General features: G+C 36.1%; 3 protein-coding genes across 3 annotated transcripts; all 3 read right to left on the minus strand.

Moving 5' to 3' along the window:
* Positions 1-3,229: 3,229 nt before the first annotated feature.
* Positions 3,230-7,077, minus strand: LOC143576236 (putative methyltransferase PMT27). Its single transcript, XM_077060373.1, has 7 exons — positions 6,004-7,077; positions 5,761-5,910; positions 5,410-5,680; positions 5,194-5,304; positions 4,942-5,116; positions 3,731-4,003; positions 3,230-3,629 (listed from the first exon to the last, which is right to left on the minus strand). The coding sequence occupies exons 1-7, from the start codon at positions 7,075-7,077 to the stop codon at positions 3,230-3,232; spliced, it is 2,454 nt and encodes an 817-aa protein (XP_076916488.1).
* A 905-nt stretch (positions 7,078-7,982) lies between these two features.
* LOC143576241 (uncharacterized) lies at positions 7,983-12,683 on the minus strand. The gene is made up of 13 exons (XM_077060377.1): positions 12,577-12,683; positions 12,364-12,522; positions 11,206-11,457; positions 11,016-11,135; positions 10,848-10,928; positions 10,675-10,770; positions 10,503-10,598; positions 10,386-10,439; positions 10,099-10,302; positions 9,908-10,033; positions 9,159-9,224; positions 8,773-9,072; positions 7,983-8,692 (listed from the first exon to the last, which is right to left on the minus strand). Exons 1-13 carry the CDS (start codon positions 12,637-12,639, stop codon positions 8,216-8,218), a joined length of 2,094 nt encoding a protein of 697 aa, XP_076916492.1. The 5' UTR covers positions 12,640-12,683; the 3' UTR covers positions 7,983-8,215.
* Positions 12,684-14,789: 2,106 nt separating this feature from the next.
* Positions 14,790-22,497, minus strand: LOC143576246 (purple acid phosphatase 5-like). Its single transcript, XM_077060382.1, has 8 exons — positions 22,348-22,497; positions 22,046-22,255; positions 16,266-16,377; positions 15,929-16,155; positions 15,651-15,789; positions 15,333-15,553; positions 15,130-15,251; positions 14,790-14,985 (listed from the first exon to the last, which is right to left on the minus strand). The coding sequence occupies exons 1-8, from the start codon at positions 22,495-22,497 to the stop codon at positions 14,790-14,792; spliced, it is 1,377 nt and encodes a 458-aa protein (XP_076916497.1).
* Between the last annotated feature and the right edge of the window lie 1,036 nt (positions 22,498-23,533).

The raw sequence follows: 23,533 nt of genomic DNA on the forward strand, positions 1-23,533 counted from the left end.
TGGAACTTTTTCGCTTTGCATGACTGTGCGATGCGAAATAATTTTTTCGCTTCGCATGGTCATGCGATGCGAAATAACCTTTTTCGCTTCGCATGGCTGTGCGATGCGAAATAACTTTTTTCGCTTCGCATGGCTTATGCGATGCGAAAATTTTCTTTTTCTTTGTTTTTACCATTTTATGGCCATTTCACTCCACGACTCTCCCCTGGACCCAATTTAACCCTTTCCAAGGGTTTTGGGTTGTATCAACTTTGTATACTTGCGTTTTATAAGGCCCGAACATCGCATTTTACCATGTAACACTCTCGTGGGATTATAACTTATCAAGTTCATGTTTTTCTTCCATCTTACACCTCGATCTATCCTTCTATCGGTTTGCATGTCAAGACTAACCATAAAAAAACTTAGCCTTTTTAAACCAAAACCCACCTTTTTGCTTCGGGTTTGGTTCGGATCATAGATCTGGACGTCTTCTTGCTATTCGAAGGCACCTGAACACCAAAATCTTCCTTACTTTTGCTTGGATCCGAATCCGAAATGCTAGAGAGAAAGTGTGTGTTTTCTAGTGTGTGTGTGTTGTGTAAAGAAATAGTGAAAGGATGGGGGGATGGCCTTATATAGGGAGCCGTGGGCCCCACCATCCACCTCCATTCCAATCTTATCCAAATGCAAACACGCACACAACCAAACTAACGACACACCGATAATAATAAAACTCTCTGTTATTTATTAATTCTCAAAATACGGATGTTACAATGGTACTTAAAGTTCAATGAAATTATGAAAAATACATGCTTTATGAAAACCAAGTGAATCAATTCACCTACCTCAAAATGAGTGGGAGCAATTTTACTATACTTGTCATTTACACAGAAGATATTTTTCTGACAAGTAATAGCTTAGATTTATTGCATGGGTCAAAGCGATCATTCTCACGTAATTTTGACATGATAGATCTCCGAGAAGCTCCTTATGTATTAGACATCAAAATAAACCGAGATCGTATCTATGAGACATTAGGTCGGTCTCAAAAGGCTTACGTTAATCGTGTTCTTGCACGATATAGCATACAATGTTGCTTTCCATTAGTAGCTCCGGAGGTCTTTTCGTTTCATTTTAAATGTCTGAAAATAGAGGTTTAGAATGAGTGAATGAAACTGATACATTATGGTTTAGTAGTTGGAAGCGTGATGTATAATTAAGTTTGTTTTCGTCAAGTTATCACATTTATTGTTGGAATCTTAGACCGTTATCAATCTAATTATGGTCTAGATCATTGTAAGACAATAAACAAAGTATTGCGATATCTATAAAGAACAAAAGAAGCTTGATATAAGAATAACTGATAATTTGGAAGTAATTGACTCTTATAATTCTTACCTTGCTAAAAGCAAAGATGATAAGAAATCAGATTTGGGGTACCTCTTTATGTCGATAGGCGGACTAATGTCATGGAGGAGTCATAAGCAACAGCTAACAATCTCCATAATGATGGCTGAATATGTTGTAGTGTACAATGCAACGTGCCATGGAATATTGTTTGAAAATTTGATAAGTGGACTCAAAATTGTTTAACTCCATGTCATGAAAATTGAAGATATACTTTAATAAGTCAGTTGCCATTAATTTCTCGAACACTAATAGTTCGAGTGGCACTGCATTATGTTTTGATGCAAAGTACTTGTTCGTAGTCATACGTGAACGAGTAGAGGAAAATAACCTTTGTATCGAATACATTAACACTATAAATATGCTATAAGGATCCGATAACTTAAGGTCTCCCGCCCATAAATATCTGATAACTTATAACGCGGATGGGTATAAGTAGAGACATTGTATAATAGTATATGGTGTGTATGAATTATTATGATTTCCTCGAATGCTTTGGTTTTGTCTATAATAAAGTTTATGTGCACATTATGATCTATAGACAAAATTTATGCAAATTAATTAATTACCTTAAAGGGTTTATTCTCGTTATTTGACATTAAGTTTTAAATGTTGTATGCTGAGACTATAGTATGACTGTTGAGGATCTCGAGTTATCAGCAACTCGAACGATTGTAACTATCTACTATAGTTTTAATGCACAACTTGATGAGTGTTTAACTTGGCCACTAATTTAACGAATTACTCATCATAAATGGTTATTCAGCCAAGTGGGAGAATGTTGGAAAAGCCCATATAATGTGGCCTCATTACCATTTAAATATTATAATGAGTCAAATAACCTAATTGGGCTCATAAGATATATGGGCTATTTGATGGACATACCCATATATATATTAGGGTTTCCCTTAGATGTCATATTACAACAACAGAGAATTAAAAACGCACACCAATAACTTTCTCTCTAAGATCTCCATCAATCAGTGACATCATAATGGAACCGAATCAGGAGTCATCATGGCATCATCATACTATGATGTCTAATTTCTTATTTATGATTGAATCAACATGTTAGGGTTTATGTTGTACCCATGTCTCAAGAATATAATCAACAATTTGAATTAGTTTACTATAAAATACATATGTTTTGCAAAACATCCAAAATGATTACAATCAAGTGACAGGTTAATTTTCTCATCATATTTTACCTAAAGAAACTCGTTAATTAACTTCATACTTTTCAAAACATCCAAAATGATTAGTTTACTGAATCATCATAATATGCAACTGATTTTCTTTATGGAAACTATATGAGAACACTCGGTGTACGTTATATGCCAATAAGTTATCGTTCTTTGATTACTAACTGTTAACATTTTCATGAGTCAATTTCGCTTGGAATTATATGATGTCTAATGGTCAAACACTTAAAGCATTAACATATTAAACTATGTTATTTTCAGATGACGGGTACAAAATCCCGAATGCGCTTTTATACCTGGTTGGCCGTCACACTGTTCCTCAGAATCTCAGATATCTGTGACGGGGAAACATATATATTGGTCGTGCTCATGGTTAGCTAGCTTTTTCTTCTCTTATTTTCTGGTTATGTTAATTATTTGATTACTATAAAGTTATTTACTAATGTTTATGTTATGTAAATATTTAAGCTGTTCAAAATGGTGTGTTGCACTTAATTGGTACAAACTGAATAAGAAGTGAAACTATCAGTATTATCTTTTAATGTAAAGTTTTTTTCTTACTTCGAACACTTTTTCATGTGTGTTTTACCTCACTTTTCAAGATTGCATGATCTCAAAATTTAGAATCATCTATTTGACTACGAAGCTATCGCATAAACATCCGGCCTCCAAGTTGACTTTCGGGCACTTAATATTCCTTGCATTTTAGCAAGGATATCCCAATGTTGTGACTTTAACAACTCTTCAACTTCCATTATCGTGTTGGAATCATCTCGAACGATCAGTTGTCCGCCTGGCCTCAAAATTCTATCCATTTCAACGACGGCAGGTGCGATTTTGCACCTTTTTGCCAGCATTGAAAACAGATGATCTGCATGAAGCAGATCGTAAGTTCGAGGGTATGTGCTAAAAGATTCACACCAATCATGGTAAATTCCGAAAAGACCCCTCTCAAATATTATTGGCAGCGTGTCGGGAGAGCTTGTGCTCCCTACATTCATCACCCATAGTTTTATATCCTTCAATGCTGCAGCAAACCTGTTAATTAACAACGGGTAAGCATTAGTAAGATTTCAAGTTGTATCTTGATAGTTAATAGTTAAAACTAAACGTAGACGAATGCTTGATTTCGCACTTACCCACCATAAACAGCTCTCATGTCCATAACATTTCTAACATTGGCCCAGTTTAACCGTAAATCCTTCATATACGACTTGGTAACAATCTGTTTCCAATGATCATAATCTGCTTTAAAATCATCTGGAAATGGTTTTCCATAAATTCCCATCTGGGAGTTGGTTAACCAATACGGGGGAGTTTGGACCCTAACGGGCCAGTCTTCGGGCCATCTTGAACCTCTCTCTATGTCTCCGATGGGGTTGTTGTGCATACACGCCTGTAGAGGTATGTACCTTCCAAATAAAAGTATAAAGCTGAAATAAGTAATTTTTAAACTTAAAAGTTAAATTTGATCTATTTTTTCTTTAAAGGAAAATTGGAAATAAATAATCCCACCTTTTGTGTCATCATCATCATCATCATCATCGTACTCAGTATATCCCACCAATAGCAATGCTATGGTAGGGTCTGAGGAGGGTAAGATGTAGACAGCCTTACCTCTATCCCATAGGGATAGAGAGGCTGCTTCCGGTGAGACCCCCGGCTCGATAGTAGTTTTGCATCAAGCCTTGGACATAAGGCACATAGCACTCAATCATCGGGACACCGGCTGATCGGTGCATGTGCCCTTGTCTTTCGGCTATCAACGCCACCACATGATGCCTGATTAACCTTCCGCCACTTTTAACGTTATTTTCACGAGATTAGTAAAATAACGTCAAAATTAGTGCAATTTTACTTTTGCCCACCTGAGGGTTCACACATATATACATTATATGCGCGCACCGCAAGCAGGGCGTAAAAAATACTTAACGTCGTTATGTTTTTTCCCTGGTTTCCAACCGATGTTTTAGGGCTTTTGATCGAAAGAACGATACGAGTCGACCAATGTAAAACTTATCTCGAAACGGTGATTCAAATGGCTTGATTTTTGTTAATTGGAAATTCAAGCACCCGAATTTAAACATTGTTTCATCGTTTGGATCACCATTTCGAGATAAGTTTTACATCGGTCGACTCGTATCGTTCTTCCGATCAAAAGCTCTAAACATCGGTTTGAAACTAGGGAAAAAACATAACGATGTTAAGTATCTTTTAACGGAGAACTAGTGAGACAAAAATAGTTAAAAGGTGGGACCATTGCTAGTGATTTTTAAAGACGGGATTATTATCGGCCAATACACAAAAGGTGGGATTATTTATTTCCAATTTTCCTTCTTTAAATGTTTACCATGCAGCATTTGGATCATCATCAGGTTTACACATTGGTGGTTCTTGTACTTTTCTACCACTGTAGCATTCATTCGATTCTGGTTTTCGGTAGATAGCAGCATCAACTTCATTGAGTTCATCCTTAGTGATAGTAACAAGCTCCCAACACATTGCAATCGTTAAAGCCGACATTTCTGAGTTTAAGTTTTATATTTTAGTTACTTCAATGTTAATATAAATTTAATCAATCATGAATATTATGTAACAATACCTTCCCATATTTTGGCATCCTCTCCACGTTTTCGGTAAACAGGCGTTGCTGACCAAACAAAATAACCTCCCGGACGAAGCAAACGATTAACCTCCAGAAGAAGCTTTCCACCTTTAGAGAAAGAACATTAACTCATGGTTCATAATTTCATATGGTATTTCAGGTTTTAAAGCTAATATTTTTTCATGAAATAAACAAAAAGGTTCATAGTTAAACCTTCTTTGTGCCAGGGTACTCTACACCGAGCACAATGTATAAGATCATAAACGTTGCTTGGAAACGGGAGGCGACGAGTGCCCATAACAGCAGAAATAGCAGGTATTCCTCTTTCAAGTGCGAATTGAATTTGAGATTCATGTTCATCGTTAGGTGCGAACGACATCGTAAGGGTGTTTTTGTCAAAAAGATAGCCCCCAAAACTTGCTACACCACACCCTACATCTAAAACTACTCTAGTATGCTTTCCCCATTCAATCTCCGGCACTGCCTGCGTTAAATAAAAGCCCCGCGAATTATTCATACTTTATAACTACTTAAACAACTTAAGTAAATTGATTAACTTATTACCTGTTGTAGCATGTCAATATAATGCAGAGCACCATGTATAAACTGAGTTCCACCTCCTGGAAAAGTAAGAAATTCTCCAGTCACTTTGACCCAATTTTGGTGCCCTTTTATATTTGCCAAGGATTTGTGTGGTACATTATGGAACCATATCTGCATTTACATCTTTATACTATATATCACTTAAACATCAAATATGTATGATATTAAGTATCAACATATCATGATATCATACTAAAACTATACCTTATCTCTGCTATGAGGCCATGGAATAGGTGACCTGTAACCCTCAGGTATCGGGACAAGACACGTGGGACCCACCTCGGGGCAATGTCGTTCCCTATGTTCATAGTGATTCCTACCAGCCAGTTTCTTGATTGCTTTTTCATTATCCAAACAAGGTATAAAATCTGTCCCAGTTGTAACATTGCACAGTTCCCATTTGTAATCAGGTGCCACGCCAGCGACATCGCTTAGTCGTTCTTTTTCGTTGTCTGACTGACCCGCTTGAGTTTTCCATTTTCTCTTTGACTCATTTGACTCCATTGGAATCCCCGAAGAACTTCCATCAATCATCATTGTCCCGCTGCTTGTCGTCGCCTTTGAGTCTTTAGTCGGTGCTATGATGGCAATGGCGGTGCTGTCGGTTTTTTTGACTTCATCTATTGGCAGTTTTGTTTTGTTTTCTGAACGGGTTTCAGTTTCTATTGGTTTTTCTTCGTTCGGTTGTATTTGATCATTTTGTGTTTGTTCTTGTTCGTCTTCGGTCATATCATGTTCTTCATTATCCTTGCCACTTGACGCGTCCATCTGCATATCGTTTTGATTTTTCTTTTGTTCTTCCTCTGATATGTCATTTTCTTCATTTTTCATCTCACTCGTTTTACTGTCATCTGCCACGTATGCATGTTTACTAGTTTTCTTTTCTTCAACGTCCGTAGTGTTACCAAACGTCGGGACTCGCTCAACATTTTGATTTTGAGTCTCTTCTGCGTCCTTTTCAGCATGTGGTTGTTTGTCAACTTGTGGTTTGGTTACATTTGACCTGGTGGTCGGGCGGTCAAAGCGTGTTCCAGAACCATTGTCCGGTTGGATGGCGTCTTCAGGAAGGTCACCGGGGTTGTCTTCAAAAGCGGGAGGGTCGATGGGGATTTTGCGGATGGTGATCTTGGCTATGGGTTTGCTTGAGGAAGCATATGAGTTGGAAGTGAGCATCCAGACACCTAACATAAAGATGCATACAAAGACAAGGGTGGAGATGGTGGATGCATAGGAACCACCAGAAGATCGCTTGTTTGCGCGGTGTTTTCCGGTGGGCATGGTGGTTAGAGGCACAAAGAAAAGTTTTAGTAAGTTTGTTGAACAAAAAAGTTAAGAAAGAAAAAAAAAAAACAGATTGTCAAGATCCAAAAGACAAGGGTATTGCATTTGTTGCCACATTTCTGCCTTGCCCTTTTTTCTCTCCTAGTCCTACACATTATTATTATTTCTCTACCATTCTCAAAAAAGGTCTTGTGTGTATGTGTATAGTGTATAACTTCTTTTATATATATATATATATGTGTGTGTCTATATATAAAAACTGATGATAAATAGTATATATGTTGTTTTATATATCAAGAAAGAAATTATTATTTTAGTGTGTAACATAAAACATGTAGTAGCTTCATGGTAAATCAACTTATAACACATCTTGTATGATTGAGAGCATGTAGGGCATATATAAGTGATGCCATAAACATATAGGGATATCATAAAGAACATTAACAAAATTTTGTTTCTCTCACAGAAAGAAGGTCCTCAAATTAAGCACGGCAATAGCATGCATGTTTGGTTATAGTTGATCGATATTACCAGACACAAAAACCAAGACCGAACCACAATTTTTTTGGTTAACACAGTTACATTTTGATTAATTCGGTTTGTTTCTCACCTCTGCTAAGAGTTCACATCAAAGGATGAAACTTGCGAAGAAACAACAACAATGCGAAGACGTTCACCAGGGTATATGAACGGGTATAAACCGAAGTCTTCCTATAGCTTTTGCCATGACGTACAGGGAAACAAGAAGAAAACAGTATTGAAACCTTAGAGCACTTGTAATCGATTTCTTACTATAAAAACAAACACAGTGAAAATAGAACACCACATCATAACTTTTGTAGCAACTCTTTAAAAATTTCAAGATCTACTTGAAACCGCTTGTGAGGTATTTTACTTTTGACTAAATAGTCAAGATCTACTTGAAACCGCTATACACCCTTTCACTATATCTTACAACCAGACAAATTCACCTTCGAATCACAACACCAAAACCGGATTTACAAAAATCAAACTGCATTATGACTAAATGGTCTACCAGTCCGCAAGTTTGTATACATAAGACCCTCTTATACTACAACTTCATAACACTTCTCTTAACAACCAACTTAAAAACAAATAAAACACTTCGTTGAGTTCAAATGTGGCCCGATGGAACTCGAGGTTTTCCCTTCATTGAGTTCAAATGTTGAGTGACGAATATAACACCCATCACAACAATTAAACAGCCGACAAGTATGCTAAAAAAGAGAGCCCCTGGTTGCCTTGTTTGAACAAACCCATACACCCCATTAGAAGTCACAACAATCAAATCAGTCAACCCATCATTTGAGAAATCCGCATCAACCAAGGCATGAGTCGGTGGTGAAGGAATGTCAATGGAAGTCAGTGGACTTCCGCCAGCTGATATCACCACCGCCTCTTGATCACCTGCTGCTAAGATAAAATGCTGATTATCATGCATCCGTAAATTAAACGGTTTCAAAGTGGGGACCACATAACCAGCATCCATCATCCCTGCTGGCGATGGAAGGTTCGACCATGTTGCACCAGTCAACAGCTGCCAATTCCAGATCACTTCTTGTCCATGCAGACCAGGTGAATAAGCTGTAACCTGCCACACACAATCCCACCCATTTAGTTCGTTAAAAGAACAATAACAAACACTAGAATATTAATGATTTATATTCATACCTCGCCACGATTTGTTAAGAAAACAATGTCTCCATGGCTACCTTTTCGATGTTTATGACCATCATTTGTCGGGATGAGGATTGGTGTTGCTACCTCGAGTGAAGTTACATCTACAGATCTACTAAAGCTTCTAGAATATTCTCCATGAGGGAATATGTTGAAATGTGAGCGGTGACATATAGAAACATTAAAAAGTTGTTCGCGTACGGGTACACCAGATGTTGCGACAGCCCAACAAGGTTTCAACACCTCCATTGATCCAGTAACAACTGTCTGTTCAGCACCATTCCCTCCAACGGCCTGCACACAAAATATTATTAATATAATTTAATGACAAATTGATAAGACCAAAAAGAAAAAAAAGCTCAAAGCTGCAAAAGCTAAACCTGGACATGATCAAGAACTCCATCTCCATTTATATCAGCATGCAAGCCACCCTCTTGAAGGTGAAGCTGAAGAAAGCAAAATTTTGGAAACAACTCAAAACAAAAATATATGGGGCTAAAAATTGATATGCACATGATACATGAACACAAATATTTGTAGTAGTAATTAATAATATAGTTTTGTAGGCTTGTAAATGAATGGAACACGTTTGTGTTCGTTCGTTTATCTTTAACTGAACAAACGATCGAACACAAACCATTAAAGGAACGGGGTTTTCTTGTTCCTGTTTGTTCATTAAGCACATGAGTGTGTGCATGTTCGTTTATGATGGCTTCTTAATAATATAAACAAACGGTTTACAAACACAAACGAACATAATTGAACATAGAATAATAACATAGTCAAGCGCATACCAATTATAATTAAACGTGAACATCAATCCTGTTGGGCCTAGAAATCTAATAAAGCTAGACTAAATTGTAATGGGTCTAAAAACTTTAACTGAATATATAAACGAACGAACTTATAACAAACATATGTAAACGAAAACGAACGACTAAGGAGCGTAAATGATGAACATAAATGAATGAACAAGACATGTGTTCAACTGTTCATGTTCGTTCGTTTACCTAAACGAATAAAAAAAGAGTTGTGCATGTTCACTCGTTTATTAAATAAACGAACATCAACAAACTTCCTGCCGAACGGTTCACTGAACGTTCACTTCGTTTCAAAAGCGTGGTGTTACCTTGCATAACGTGCGACCGGATGCCAAATGCAAAACCTCAATCCCTTCTTTTGCATGAGCCACAACGACATTCGGTACCCACCAAAGCTGTGTGTAATTTGTAATTGTCGGAACATAAGGTGATGCCTGCAAACAGGTCATAAAATTCCTTCAGTAACATGTAAATATACCATTTTTTTTTCAAAATTTACCTTTTTAGTCTTGGCTGAGTTTGCAAAATTTGCAGCTTTTCCAATTAAATTTGAGATCTTTTTTGATGAGTCTTTCCCAGGAGGATGGTTTTCCTCCGGCTTGTGAAAAGGGTAATTTGAAGTTTTTCCAGGTGTTCTCTTGACTGCCTTCCTTTTGTGTCGCCTAAAGTGGGCCAGCTTTAACACTGTATCCTCCCGTCTATCCTGTGGCGCACAAAACTTGACAGGTGATTTATAAAAAAATAAAAAAAAATTTTAAAAATGAAAAGCAAACACCTTTCACTCACCCAGTGATGTGGCATAATTCCAAGAATTGATTCTCTAAACTCCCTGCATTCAAACTACAAATGAAAATGTTCAGAAACAATGATTAAGATATATAAAGCATGTTGTGTTTTGAGTACCTCTCCTGGTCGACGCGTATTAAGAGCATGAACATCAAGCTTATAATTATGTTGTGGGATTAGTCTAGATTCTTCTGAAGGAGCCGCTTCAATGTTCTATTATTCAACAATAATAACTGTAAGTAAATGAAAATATAGTATAGTTTTCGTGCTCAACATTAACTTTAATAACCTCATTCTTTCTACCCCAGCGAAGTGTACCCGTTCGCCCCGCATAAGCATAAAATGCAAAATGTCGTAAATCCACAGCAGCAGAAGCATCCGCAGGCTAAAAAAAACAAAAGAAAAGAAATGAAATGTTTGATTAAAAAAATATGATACAGAAATTAATTTGCAATTACTTACTTCTTTTTCACTTGCACTTCTTCTATGTTGATCTGCAATTTCTTTAGTCATTTGTATTTCTTCAAAAGGATCTAGGTGCATCTGAAACAATGAAATTAGTAATTTACTAAAGCTCACTATTTAATTTTGTTCGATCAACGTTAAAAAAGTTGAGAGAAAAAAATATACATGTGGCTGCATTTCCATTCGCCCTCCAACAATTACAAGACCAGCATCTCCATGTTTTAATGTATAATTACTTACAGAGATAGATATCTCTCTATGGTGAGCATTATGTGGGAAATCCTCCTAAAACAGTAAAGGTTTATCAATCTGATCACAAAAACTGAGATAACAAAATTGCCCTTGATTGCCGCACCTGAACGTTTGTCTCCCATAGTTTTTGGAGGTTATGATCAAAGCACATAATGGACCAACCTGATGTCACAACAACCAAGACCTGTTTTTGTACTTGACCACGTTTGAAAGTTCGGTCAACCACCCCTGTAGCCATGGCCACTGCCCGCCTGCCCGAAGCAACCCGGATCTTATCAGGTAACAGACTCACCTCTGCAAGAACACGGGCCTCACTAAACCCTTCATCCACACGCCTAGAATGAGGCTCTAAAACCTATATCAGTAAGTACAAGATGTCACGAGGCTGTAATTTTGCTCAATTACTGATTTCCAGTAGGTAACTTACTACATCAACCTCCACGAAACACATAAATACAAATTGCTTATATGATATGTAACTAGATTAACAAAAAACTTACAATGATTTTCAAGCAAACCGAACACTAAAAAGTTTATCATTTGAATGAATCAACATTTACAGAAAAGGTAAAGTTTCAAAAGTGTTTAGCAATTCTTACACAAACAAAAGGCACAGGAGACCAACAAGTGACTAATTAGTGACTCTAAGCTCAACTTAAGATGATGATAAACACAGCCAAGCTATGATGTTATACACCACTCTCCTCATTTGCCGCGTCAGTGCCACCTCAGCTTTTCCTCCATCATTCAACCCATGCTATACAGCATACTCCACCATTTTATTTATTTACATGATTTAAAAACCAAAAGAAGTGAAAAAGAAACAAAAAAGAAAAGGAAAAAACACAGATTGGTGGAAAGGGAGAATGAGCAGCGTGAGGGTGGTCATTTGTAACCCGTCACTAGTGACCTCAGCAGCCTCCGTGAGCCAAAATGGTGTAAAACCACCCACCAGCCTAATAACAGTCCCAATTGAACACATCCTATAAGAGCTCTAATTAGGGATTTGTTGGTGCACCTATACTTCTGATAACAATTCCAATTGGTTAAAAGTTAGAACTAATGTTGTAGTAATCTCTAGTCGGGGTTGGGGTGGGAACTAGTGATTAATAGGATTTTAACTGGAACAAATCGGAGATTAATAGGCACATACTCAGAAATTTTTACAGCCTGTCTATAGGTGCAGCAAGCAGCAAATACCTAATTAAGCTCCCAAACACACAGCTAAATAAATCCAATGATGGAATAATAAGAATAGTACCTGAATTTTAGCGTCATGAGTAGCCACAAGGACCTCCTTCTTGCCATCACCGTTAAGATCGGAGACAATAGGCGGAGGAAGACGCTCCCCTTCGTATTTAATCGGATACTCGTCCGTCAGATGGTACCACGCCTCCTTGAACGAGAAATCGCCTTCGTGCTGATGGATGTTTGTTATTAATTTGAATTAGGTCAATGAAATGAGATTTAGTACCTGAAGAGAGAAGAATACGGCGAAAGCGGCGAGCATAAGGATTGCTAAATCTCGCTTCCGCATGTTGATCGTCTGCTAATTATGCTTAATTAATTTAATCGATCGATGAGTTAAAGATCAATTTGCAGCTTCGAACAACGGAGTAGCTGAGAGTGGCGATGAATCTTTTCAGACTCCTTTCTTTTGCAAATTTACAGGATCTACATTACTAGCCCTTATGCTTATGTTACTATTACATTACATATTTGTTAAAACTTCACCCTAACTTTTGTCCATTCTGAGGGTGTTTAATTGCTTATTTGTTTATATGTTTTTCGAAAAAAGCAAATAAACAATCTTAAGGAGCTTTTACAAATGCCTTATTGACTTATTTGCTTTTTGATAAAGCAAATAAGCAATTTTTAAAAACTTGGCCAGACATCCTTGTGGGAAAATAAGAATTGATAAAGGATATTAAGTATAAGAGTAGAGGGAGGAACAAAGGGCGGTATTTATAGATGGGATGTGATCCTGACACACCACCCCTATATGCCTATATGGTCGTATAGACTACGCATGACTGACAAGGGAACAAAAAAAACAGGTTTTTTCAACCTATACGACCGTATAGACCTATAAAACCTATGCTGTCGTATAGGGCTATACGACCGTATTATAACCTTTTGCCAAATGTTTGGGGTGCACTTTTTTTTATATATGTGGACCAGATGTTTGTCAGTGTGTTTTGCCCAAATGTTTTTTTGCTTGCTTAATCGTTGATTATTGTGTATAGACTATTATAAAATGTAACGTAATATAATCTTAAACGAATGTTCTTAGGGTACAACTACAAATTATTTAGCCGAGTATGTTATGTAAATGTTAATAGACAATTTATTCTATTCTGAAATGTCATATTTTAGTCAAGTATGTTATGTACTTTATAATACATTAAAATGTAAGATATTAACGTATTAATATTTAAAATTGTGTCCAAAAAATTGTCTATACGCAAGTATAGGTCTATACGGCCATATTAGCGTATTAATATTTAATATTGTGTCCAAAAAATTGTCTATACACCCGTATAGCCTTATACGGCACGTATAGGACTATACGAACGAGGCACTACAAAAAATGACCGACAAGCTCCGACACAACCAAACATGATTCGGGTGCTATAAGATCGTATAGCCCTATACAAGCCGTACAGGAAAAAAAATGGTGTGTGAGGATCCCAGGTAGTATGGGAGGATCCTAAGCCTTATAGAATCACTTTTCAAGGAACCTGTAATGAAACATCTAGGATAAGTTGTGCTTCCATAAGGTGTTATATCCATTTAGTTGCAAAGAGGGCTACCGTAAACGCCCTTTTGTCCCTATAGAGTATACTTTACCCTTTCGATGCCTCTAATAAGTACTTGCCATTAAGACGTTATGGTGAGGGTCTTGGGTTTTATTTCTTTGTCGACACACGACCTAATTGCATTCGTTTCTAACCATTGAGATAGATGTTTCTCTTTCATTACTTGTGTTTCCTTGAATATATCCAGGTGTCTAAAAGCATAGTTCTCTTTCATTACTTATGTTTCCTTAAATATATTCAGGTGTCTAAAAGCGTTACATCTCCTTGGAGTACTCTCAAGTCTCAACTTGCAGGCAAGTTGTTGGACATATGTACTCTAGCCGCGGCTGGGCTTGTGTTATTGCCATGTCTAGTTTCTTCCTTAATGTCGCAATTACTAAGGTGAAGATGTGGCCATCAACTTCTGTCTTGTATTTCTTTCATGGGTTTTGACTTCAACTCGCGGCTCATTTATCTTTGGGGTTGTGAGTGAGTGGACCTTTGTCACTATTCCAAAATGGCTAAACAAAGTGTCCGATGACAACAAGATTCCTTTTGGTCCCAATTAGTGGGAGTTTGGTGTCATAAAACCCAATATGTTACATGTTCTCAAAATAAAATTTACTGAATTTACCACTTATTATTTTTATTAGTATTTTATCGATCCCAAAGTTTGCATGTTAAATAGGTGTGGTTAATGAACTAAAGTAGTAATTATAAGTTTTTGATGATTAATCCAACAAACTAAATTAATGTCTCAATAAAATAAACCAACAAACTTAAAACCTATCAAAACTTTAAGGAATCAATTACCTAGTAGCTAATGAAATTTGAAACTATGATCTAATATGAATAATGAATAACCAATAACCAAAACTCATTAGGCCATTCATGAGTTGAAACTGCTCTCTTCTTTAGGAAACCAGTAACGATTATAGAACCAAATAGAATCACCCGATATAGGCACGTTATCTTGATTACGATGCCAAGTATAGAACGCATGTGTTCTATTCTTTATCTCCAGTAGCGCATGTCCGAAGCTCGCTTCTCTGAAAGCTGAGTAACTTGGTTGATGCTCTATGAAACTGCAAATTTAAAGATCATTTCAAATTGTGCAATTTACACCAAATAATATCACAAATGTGTCATAATGATACGGCGCGCATTAATTTGAACTTCGTGAGACACTTTTATGGCAAATGGATCATAATAACTAATACTATATTTACCTGTCAGCGATACCCTCTATGTTCCCACCATCGCCTATAGTGATATAAACCGGAGCTGAAGAGTCTTTCACTGGACTACTAATTCCTTCAGTTATGTTATATTGAACATTTGATACTCTCTCCTACATGTGTGTAAATATATATATAAAGTCAAAATTTATAACGTAAAAGTATGAGTAACAATAATAAAATAAGACGCATACCGAGCGTTCATATGAATGAACATGACCTGCAAACACAAGATCAACTTTATACTTAACAAACCAAGGCTCAAAGACAACTCTCATGGTTTCTCCTTCCTTGTAATGATAGTTGTTACTGTTATACATTGGTGAATGCATGAGAACAATCAGCCACGGGGTTTCAGTCCTGTTAACTTTTGGAAGTTCTTTTTTGAGCCAACGGTACTGAGGAGTGTATATCGCTAACACAAAGGCATTTATTCATGTTAGCTAGATCCAGTTAACATTCATATGCAACTAGTTTATTTTTGAAAGTAAAACAATTAGTTTGATCATTACAAAAAGCCGAGTAAGAAGAAAGCACGATGATGTGTGTCGATGCACGCTTAATGGAGTACCAAAGTGGCGAGGTACTTCCCGAAGCTCGGAAAGGTACGTGGTATCGATGCTTGTATGGCTTGAAAAGAGCATGTTCTCCCTGGAAATAATAAATCATTAGATATAATATATCAGTATAATGATAGTTTTACTGCATATGATTTGATTATTTTTCCTCTATAACTATTGTTATTGTTTTCTGATACATGTAACTTGATAAATAATACATAATATCTTACAATTTCAGGAGCAAGGTCTAGTTCATGATTTCCAGCAGTATATATCCATGGCTCGTAAGCGCTGCTCTTCTCAATGAACCGTCCGAATGTGTCCCACTTCTCGTTATCATGGAACGGATGAACATCGGCATATGAAAAGTCACCGAGAAACAAAACAGTTTGCCCTTTCTTGCAAGCCAAGTAATGCTCCAAGGTTTGATTTGATGCTTGTGTTTGTCCCAAATCACCTAACACATTGACCATAAAAACAAGAATTTATTAATTATTCATTTCTCATCTCTTACTTCATATATTGTAATTTTAGACATCACAACAACATAAGGGCTTGAACGTTTACCAATGAGCCCGAACGTGTACGGAACATCAGGGCCTACTTCTGGAGGAGTTGTGAACCAAAAGTGGCGTGTGCTGCTACCTTTGCCGAGCTCGTAAATGTATTTTGTGTTATACTGCATAAATTTACGGTTAAACTGGTGAATGCAACAATTGAAAAATAATAAGAGAATAAATAGCTAGGAACACTTCAATTCAACTTGTTTAATATCTATAAATCATGAACATGTCAATATTGCACCAGGTTCTAACTAGTGTAAATCAAATCAACCAATTTGTTTTGATTAAAATCATCGTCATGACGTCATGTATGCGTTGATGATCGTTAAAAGTAAAAATGCATTTAATGTTATAAGGGAAATCATCAAAATGTCTAATTTGACCGATGAGTTTGAAAAACTAGTCTTGACCTGTTTCTTTTACGTCTGCATTGGTGCAACAGATTTTCACATCGGTAACAAATTTTCATCTAGAGCAAAAGAATGGATTTGTTGCGTCAAGATTGAAATTTGTTCACCTAGAAACACTTGTTAAACACTGATTAATTGAAAATTTTTTAAAGTTAAAACAATTGACAAACTTATTAGTTAGTTTGGTAATTTTCCCTAAATAGTATAAGTTGTTACCCCGATGATCTGCCATACACAGGTCAATCACCCCAAAAAAATAATATATACATATAAAAATTCGTTGGTAAGCCTTGGTGATAAGTGAGGAAACATCGTCTCCATCAATACTATTTTTAACGGAATATCATCTACCTATTTATTAAAGCAACAAAATTTTTTCACTCGTCATTCAATTAGACCCTCCACATACAAGTTTTTATTTTTACAATTTTTCCTTCATGAATGATAAAATGAAAAACATATTGATAGTAGGAATTGAACTCAATACCTTACGTTTAAAATGTTTGTGGCTTACCAACTCAATTAGGATTAATTGATGTTAGTCTTATCTTTTTCTTAATTGGTATAATTTCACAACCTTTTATTTTATTACTTTTAAAATACAAATACAAATTATTCTTACTAATCTATGTATTTTAGTAAATTATTTATATCTTATAAATCCATAAGATGTGTTAATATGTATATTATTAAATTTAACTTTTTTATTTTTTAACAACCCAACTATCACACGGGCTCTATCATGGTTTGTTAATAATTCAATGGATTTTCTAATATATGCCCTAAAGGCACATATAAGAAACATTAATTATATTAATATTAAATATTCTTATTGACATTAGCATTTCACACTAATTACTTTAATATTTTTATATTTACTATATTTACTCTTCTATTAATATTCCCTCCTAAATCTTCTCTTCATTCATAACTGTTTTTTTTTTATCACTCACGGACAACTGGAGTATCATCGTGCCACCATTGGTACCACGCGATCATATCCACCACCAAGCCATCAATTCAGGAGGAAACTCAATATTTGAGAAAACCCCCTATTGTGAGATTCGAACCTAGGACCTTATTGTTACTAAGTCTTATTCCACCAATAAGATACCATTGGACTAGAAGTCTCTAATTAAACTTTTTTAATTCCCTCTAAAATTATTCATTAACACTTCTAATTTCCGGCTATGTAATTTACCCGATAAATATAGTTATTTATATGTCTATGCCATGCAAAATACAAAAAGAGAAATTTAGGAATTTTTAAATACCAACACAAGACGCTCAAGAATAATAAATGCTTATTGAAATGATATACCTATTTGTTTACTCTTACAAATTCTTGCTGCATACTCATATTTGTGTTTTAATTATTTTATAAATTACTCTTTTATTGAAACGTTTTTCTTGTTAACAACAATAACAAAAACAATTATTTTATACTACTTATGTATATATCAAGTTTTTCTAAATTATTTACATGTAATTTTAGAAGTGATAAAAGAATAACTTTAGAGGGAATTAAAAAAAATTAATTATTAGTTAAGAATGAAGTAAAGATTTAGGAGGAAATAATAGATGAATAAGTATGATAACTATTAAAAGATTAATGTACTTAATGTGAAGTTGTAGTTTCAATAAAAATATTTAATATAATTAATGCTTCTTACATGTGCCTTAAGGCGTATATTAGAAAATTCCATAATTAAATACTATTTTTAACGGAATATCATCTGTCAATAATTGTGATAATAAGATTTCAGATGAGATTTTTCTCACTTTTCATTCATGTTGGTTGAAAAGAATGAGTTTTTTAGCTACGGTTAGAGATGGCCAAAAAAACCGGTTGGGGAACCGGTTTACCGGTTTAAACCGGAAACCGGTTTTTACGAAAACCGGTTTTTTAAAAACCAGTTTGACCGGTTTACAAACCGCCGGTTCGTCTTTCGGTTACAAGTTCTAGATCCAAAACCGGTTAACGAACCGGTTAATGGAAAAACCGGTTTTTTTTATTAACCGGTTATGGAAAAACCGGTTAACCGGTTTATAAAAAAACCGGTTTTTGACCGTTGTGGAAAAACCGGTTAACCGGTTTCTCCATAACCGGTTAAAAAACCGGTTTTTGAACGTTGTATAACGGCTATATGCCGTTTTTTTTGTTTTTGGACCGTTTTTTTTTTTTTTTACCATTTTACCCCCACAAACATCTATATATAGTTTAGGTTGGGTATTGGTTAGATCACACTCGATTATACAACTCCAAACGCTCTAAACGTTTATTTCATACGCGATTATTTTGTTATCTCACGCTTAATTATACCACATTACCACTCCATACGCTCTTATTTCGTAGTCGTTTATTTCATACTCGAGTATACCACTCTTATTTCGTAGTCGATTATCATGGCCTCCCAAAGTGCTGCTTCATCCGTCAACATGGGTGCCTCGAACACGGGAGAAACGGTCGTTCGGGTCATCCCCACGAAACGAAACCATGATGTTTGGCAACATTTCGACCTATGCGAAATGTCTAACGGTAGCCAAAAAGCTCGATGCAAACATTGTTTGAAGTTTTATGGCAAAGATGCAAACTCCACTTTAAAAGCGCATGTACAAAGGCCCTTTTGCAAGGCCTTGAAGGACGAATCGGGAAGTAGTTCGCAGCCGGAGATGACGAATCAAGGAGCGGTGTTTACGTACGACGTTGAAGCGGTACGTCAACAGTTTTCAAACTTTGTGATTCAACAAACACTTCCTTTCAACCACTTCGACAACCCTCAATTCACGGAGATGATGCAAAACTATGTTCAACCACGCTACCAACACGTAAGTCGTTCGACCCCTTAGAAGAGATTGTCTTAAAGCATGGAAAAACGCTAAATCCGAACTAATTTCATACTTTTCAAACTTACAAACTGGTGTAAACTTAACAACGGATGTGTGGTCGGTACCTCATGGTTCGCCCGACTCATACATTTGTGTGACGGCTCATTGGGTTGACCCCGAGTCGTGGCAAATGATGAAACGAACCGTTGCGTTTCAATTGTTTGATTACCCGCACACGCGTAGAAATATTTTTCAAATCTTGGATAAAGTCATTCGACAATACAAGATTGAACATAAAATCTTTTCAATTTCGTTTGATAACGCGTCCAACAATACGGCCGCGGTTGTCCATTTAAAATTAAAGTATAAACCTATTTGTGATGGAGCGTTTTTTCATAGCCGATGCATTGCACATATTATCAACTTGGCCGTGCAAGATGGGTTAAACGTGATCGAAACGCAAAGAAACAATTTTAAAAGAATGTTACGAGATGTTTTTAGCAACAATAAAACATTTTCAAGATACAAAAAATTTTGTGTAGAAGCTAATTGTCAATGGTTGGGGCCAAATTGGGATTGTCCAACAAGATGGAACTCGACTTGTAATATGTTTGAGAAAGCCATCCAACAAAAAGAATCATTAATTGCGTTTCATCAAATTTTGTCAAGTAGGGGTAAATGTGCACCGTACGATCCTAGAAACTGGTTATTGATTGAGATCGTTACGGAGGTCCTTCAAATTTTTAAATCTTGCACAACTAGTTTATCCGGAGTTTACTATCCAACAAGCCCCATTGCTTTACCAAAAATTGCTGTCATGTGCACAAAGTTGAGTGAACTTCATTGTAGGGGTGCACCTTATTTTGATATGGGTGTAAAAATGAAAGAAAAATTTAGAAAATATTTTCAAGAACTACCCGCTGTTTTGACATGTGCTGCTCGCGTTAAACCCTTGCATCAATGTTGGTGGTGTTGAAGCTTTAATAGAAAAAATTTGTGATGAGCTAGGGTTAAACGACGATCAAAACCCCTATTATAGCCAAACTTTAAAAAATGCTTTCAACACCACCTTGTCAAACATGATGATGTCTACCTTACAAAATACGGGTCGTCTTCCCAAATTCATGACTCGTTAAGAGCTGTTGCCCAATCCCAATCCCAAACCGACCTTGAAATGGGGATGTACTACATGATTTGGGAAGACGCCGGTAAACGTCAAAAGGTAAACACCCCAAGCAGTGAACTTGGAAGGTATGGTGGTACCAACTTTGTGAAACACATGACTCCGGATGAATTTAGAAGTCTTGATTTGCTGGCTTGGTGGAGAGGTAAGGAGGATGAGTTTCCGATCCTCGCCGCCATGGCCAAAGATTTACTAACGGTCCAAGCTTCCACGGTAGCTTCGGAGTCTGCTTTTTCTGTTTCTGGCAGGGTTATATCGATTAGGAGGACTCGACTCACTGCACCAGCTATAGAGATGTCGATTTGCTACAAGGATTACTTGGACTCTTTAGATAGGGCACAACATCAACGCTCACTCGAGGGGGAAATGGAGTATGAAGCGGGCTTGTATGAAGACGAGGTCAATGAAGGACACACTCAACCAATGACCGATGAAGAAGCCGCGTACGACGATTACCTAAGAAATAGCTCGGGATCGGGTAGCGAAGAAAATTAGTTAAAGAAACAGCAAACATGGAGGCAAATCATGAGTAAGAAACAGCAAGTTGTTCATGTAATCGTGTCTAAGCATTCTTTTTCCTAATATGTGCTCTTAATTACTTGTTGATTTGGATTTTTCTAATTTAGTTAAAGAAATAGCAAACATGGAGGCAAATCATGAACAAACTGCGATTGGAAACAACAGGAGCATCTGCTAGTTCACGATTTAATGTTTGTATTTTTGAGTTAAATCATGAACAACAGTTCTTGGCAGAGATTTCTTCAGTGTTAATGATTTTTGAGTTACGAATATGCGATAACGATTTAATGTTTGTATTTTTAATGTAAAAACTATAAATGAAAGTTATGTGTTTTTAATCTTTGGTTTGTTGAAAACACATTCACCAACACACACTCATACAGTCATACTCATCTTCCAAGCAAAGAACCCTAACAACGAAAGCAAAGAATGGCTTCGGTCAGTCCGTTTTGCCTTGTAGTTACCGTTTTGCCTTGTAGTTACCGGTTTGTTTATACTGTGAAAAAATAATGGTCTTCATTAAGTACAAAATATAAAAAACAAATATTCGTATTTGAAACCGCGAAATTTAAAAAAAAAAAAAAAAAAAAACCGGTTAATAAAAAAAACCGGTTAATAAAAAAACCGGTTAATAAAAAAACCGGTTTATTAACCGGTTCTAACCGGTTTCTAAACCGGTCCTAACCGGTTAGACCGGTTAGGGTTTTGACAGCAAAAAACCGGTTATTAACCGGTCCGGTTATTAACCGAACCGGTTTTTTTCCGGGCCAAAAAAACCGGTCCGGTTAATAACCGAACCGGTTTTTTTAAAAAAACCGGTTTGTGCACCTCTAGCTACGGTACCTTCAATCTCTTGATTGTAGCATGATGAATGTAAGCAGAAGAATAGTTATAGTATTTGTAGGCGGTGGTCATCGAGCGAGCATAGCTACGTTTGATACCGCTTTTCGCATTGGCTTCCCAATAAGTCACGGATTTGGGTTGTTCCTCCAAAGGCGTCACCCATGAAACTATCATACTCCTCCCGGTGTAATCACCTTGTGTTATATGAACCTACAAACATTTGTGCATGTTAACATTAGTACGTATTTCACTAATAGTATAAAAACAATTAATGCAACATTTGATCATATAACAAAAGTAACCTGTTCAGGAGCATTGTAACCATGAGGTGGCGGGAAATGGCTCTTCGGAATCTCGATGGATGGCGCGGCTTTTCTAACGTAGCTGCTTGTTGTACCGGCTTCACTTACTCCGATAAATAAAAGAAACAATATTGTTACGAGACACCACATGATTGTTTGTTGGCAGCTACAGGAATGTATTGATGAAAGATTTTGGCAACTGTAATTTGAATATATAAGGAGCTGGACCTAAAAAGGTTGAGTCTGTTAAGATCCGTTGGATTCTCCTTTAATCATATTATTATTAAATTTCTATTGCTATATTAATATTGTTTTATTTGAACGATAAACTTGGGAAATCAAATCAGAACACCCTGGCCAATTTTTAAGGATTCTAACATTTGACTAAAAACAGTCTTTCAAAACTAAAGTTACAATCATGAATTACTTAAGTATCTAGATATGTTAACGGCGGAGGTGGCAATATGAGTGGGTTAGGTTGGATTTGAGTGATGGGTTAGAATAGGTTTGGGTCAGGATGAATTTTTAAAATAGAGGGTTATGATGGATATGGGTTAAGATGGATAAAGTCAATTCATCTTGACCCAAGTAAAGGTAAAAATGTAAAGGGCTTCAAAAACCCCTCAAAAAAAATATTCAAAAAATTTAATAAAAAATTAATAACTTAAAATATAAATCAAAAACGCAAAAACTAAAATAACTAAATTGTCTCCCACGTCGTCCTCGTTCATAAAAAAACTCGTTTTGTCTCGGTTCTTTTTTGCTTTTTTTTTTCGTCTCGGTATCTATTCGGTTTCAATGTTTTCGGTTTTTTGTTCGGTTTCGATTTCTCGGTTTTGTTCGGTTTAGGATGGATATGGGTCAAGATGGGTAAAGTTAACCCATCTTGAACTAAGTAAAGGTTAAAATACAAAGGGTTTCAAAAACCCCTCAAAAAATTATTCAAAAAAATGAATAAAAAAATAATAACTCAAAATATAAATCGAAAATGCTAAAAGTAAAATAACTAAAATGTTTCCCCTGTCTTCCTCGTTCATAAAAAAAAAAACTCGGTTTTGTCTCAGTTCAGGTTTGGTTTTTTCAGTTTTTTTCGCTTCGATTTTGCTTTTTTTTTTCATTTCGGTCGGTTTCGGTATATGTTCGGTTTCAATGATTTCGGTTTCGATTTCTCGGTTTCTATTCGGTT

This window comes from Bidens hawaiensis, unplaced genomic scaffold, assembly GCF_021521415.1.
Source record: "Bidens hawaiensis isolate Kalapana, Puna unplaced genomic scaffold, B.hawaiensis_p1.1 tig00028037_1, whole genome shotgun sequence".
NCBI classification, from domain to species: domain Eukaryota; kingdom Viridiplantae; phylum Streptophyta; class Magnoliopsida; order Asterales; family Asteraceae; genus Bidens; species Bidens hawaiensis.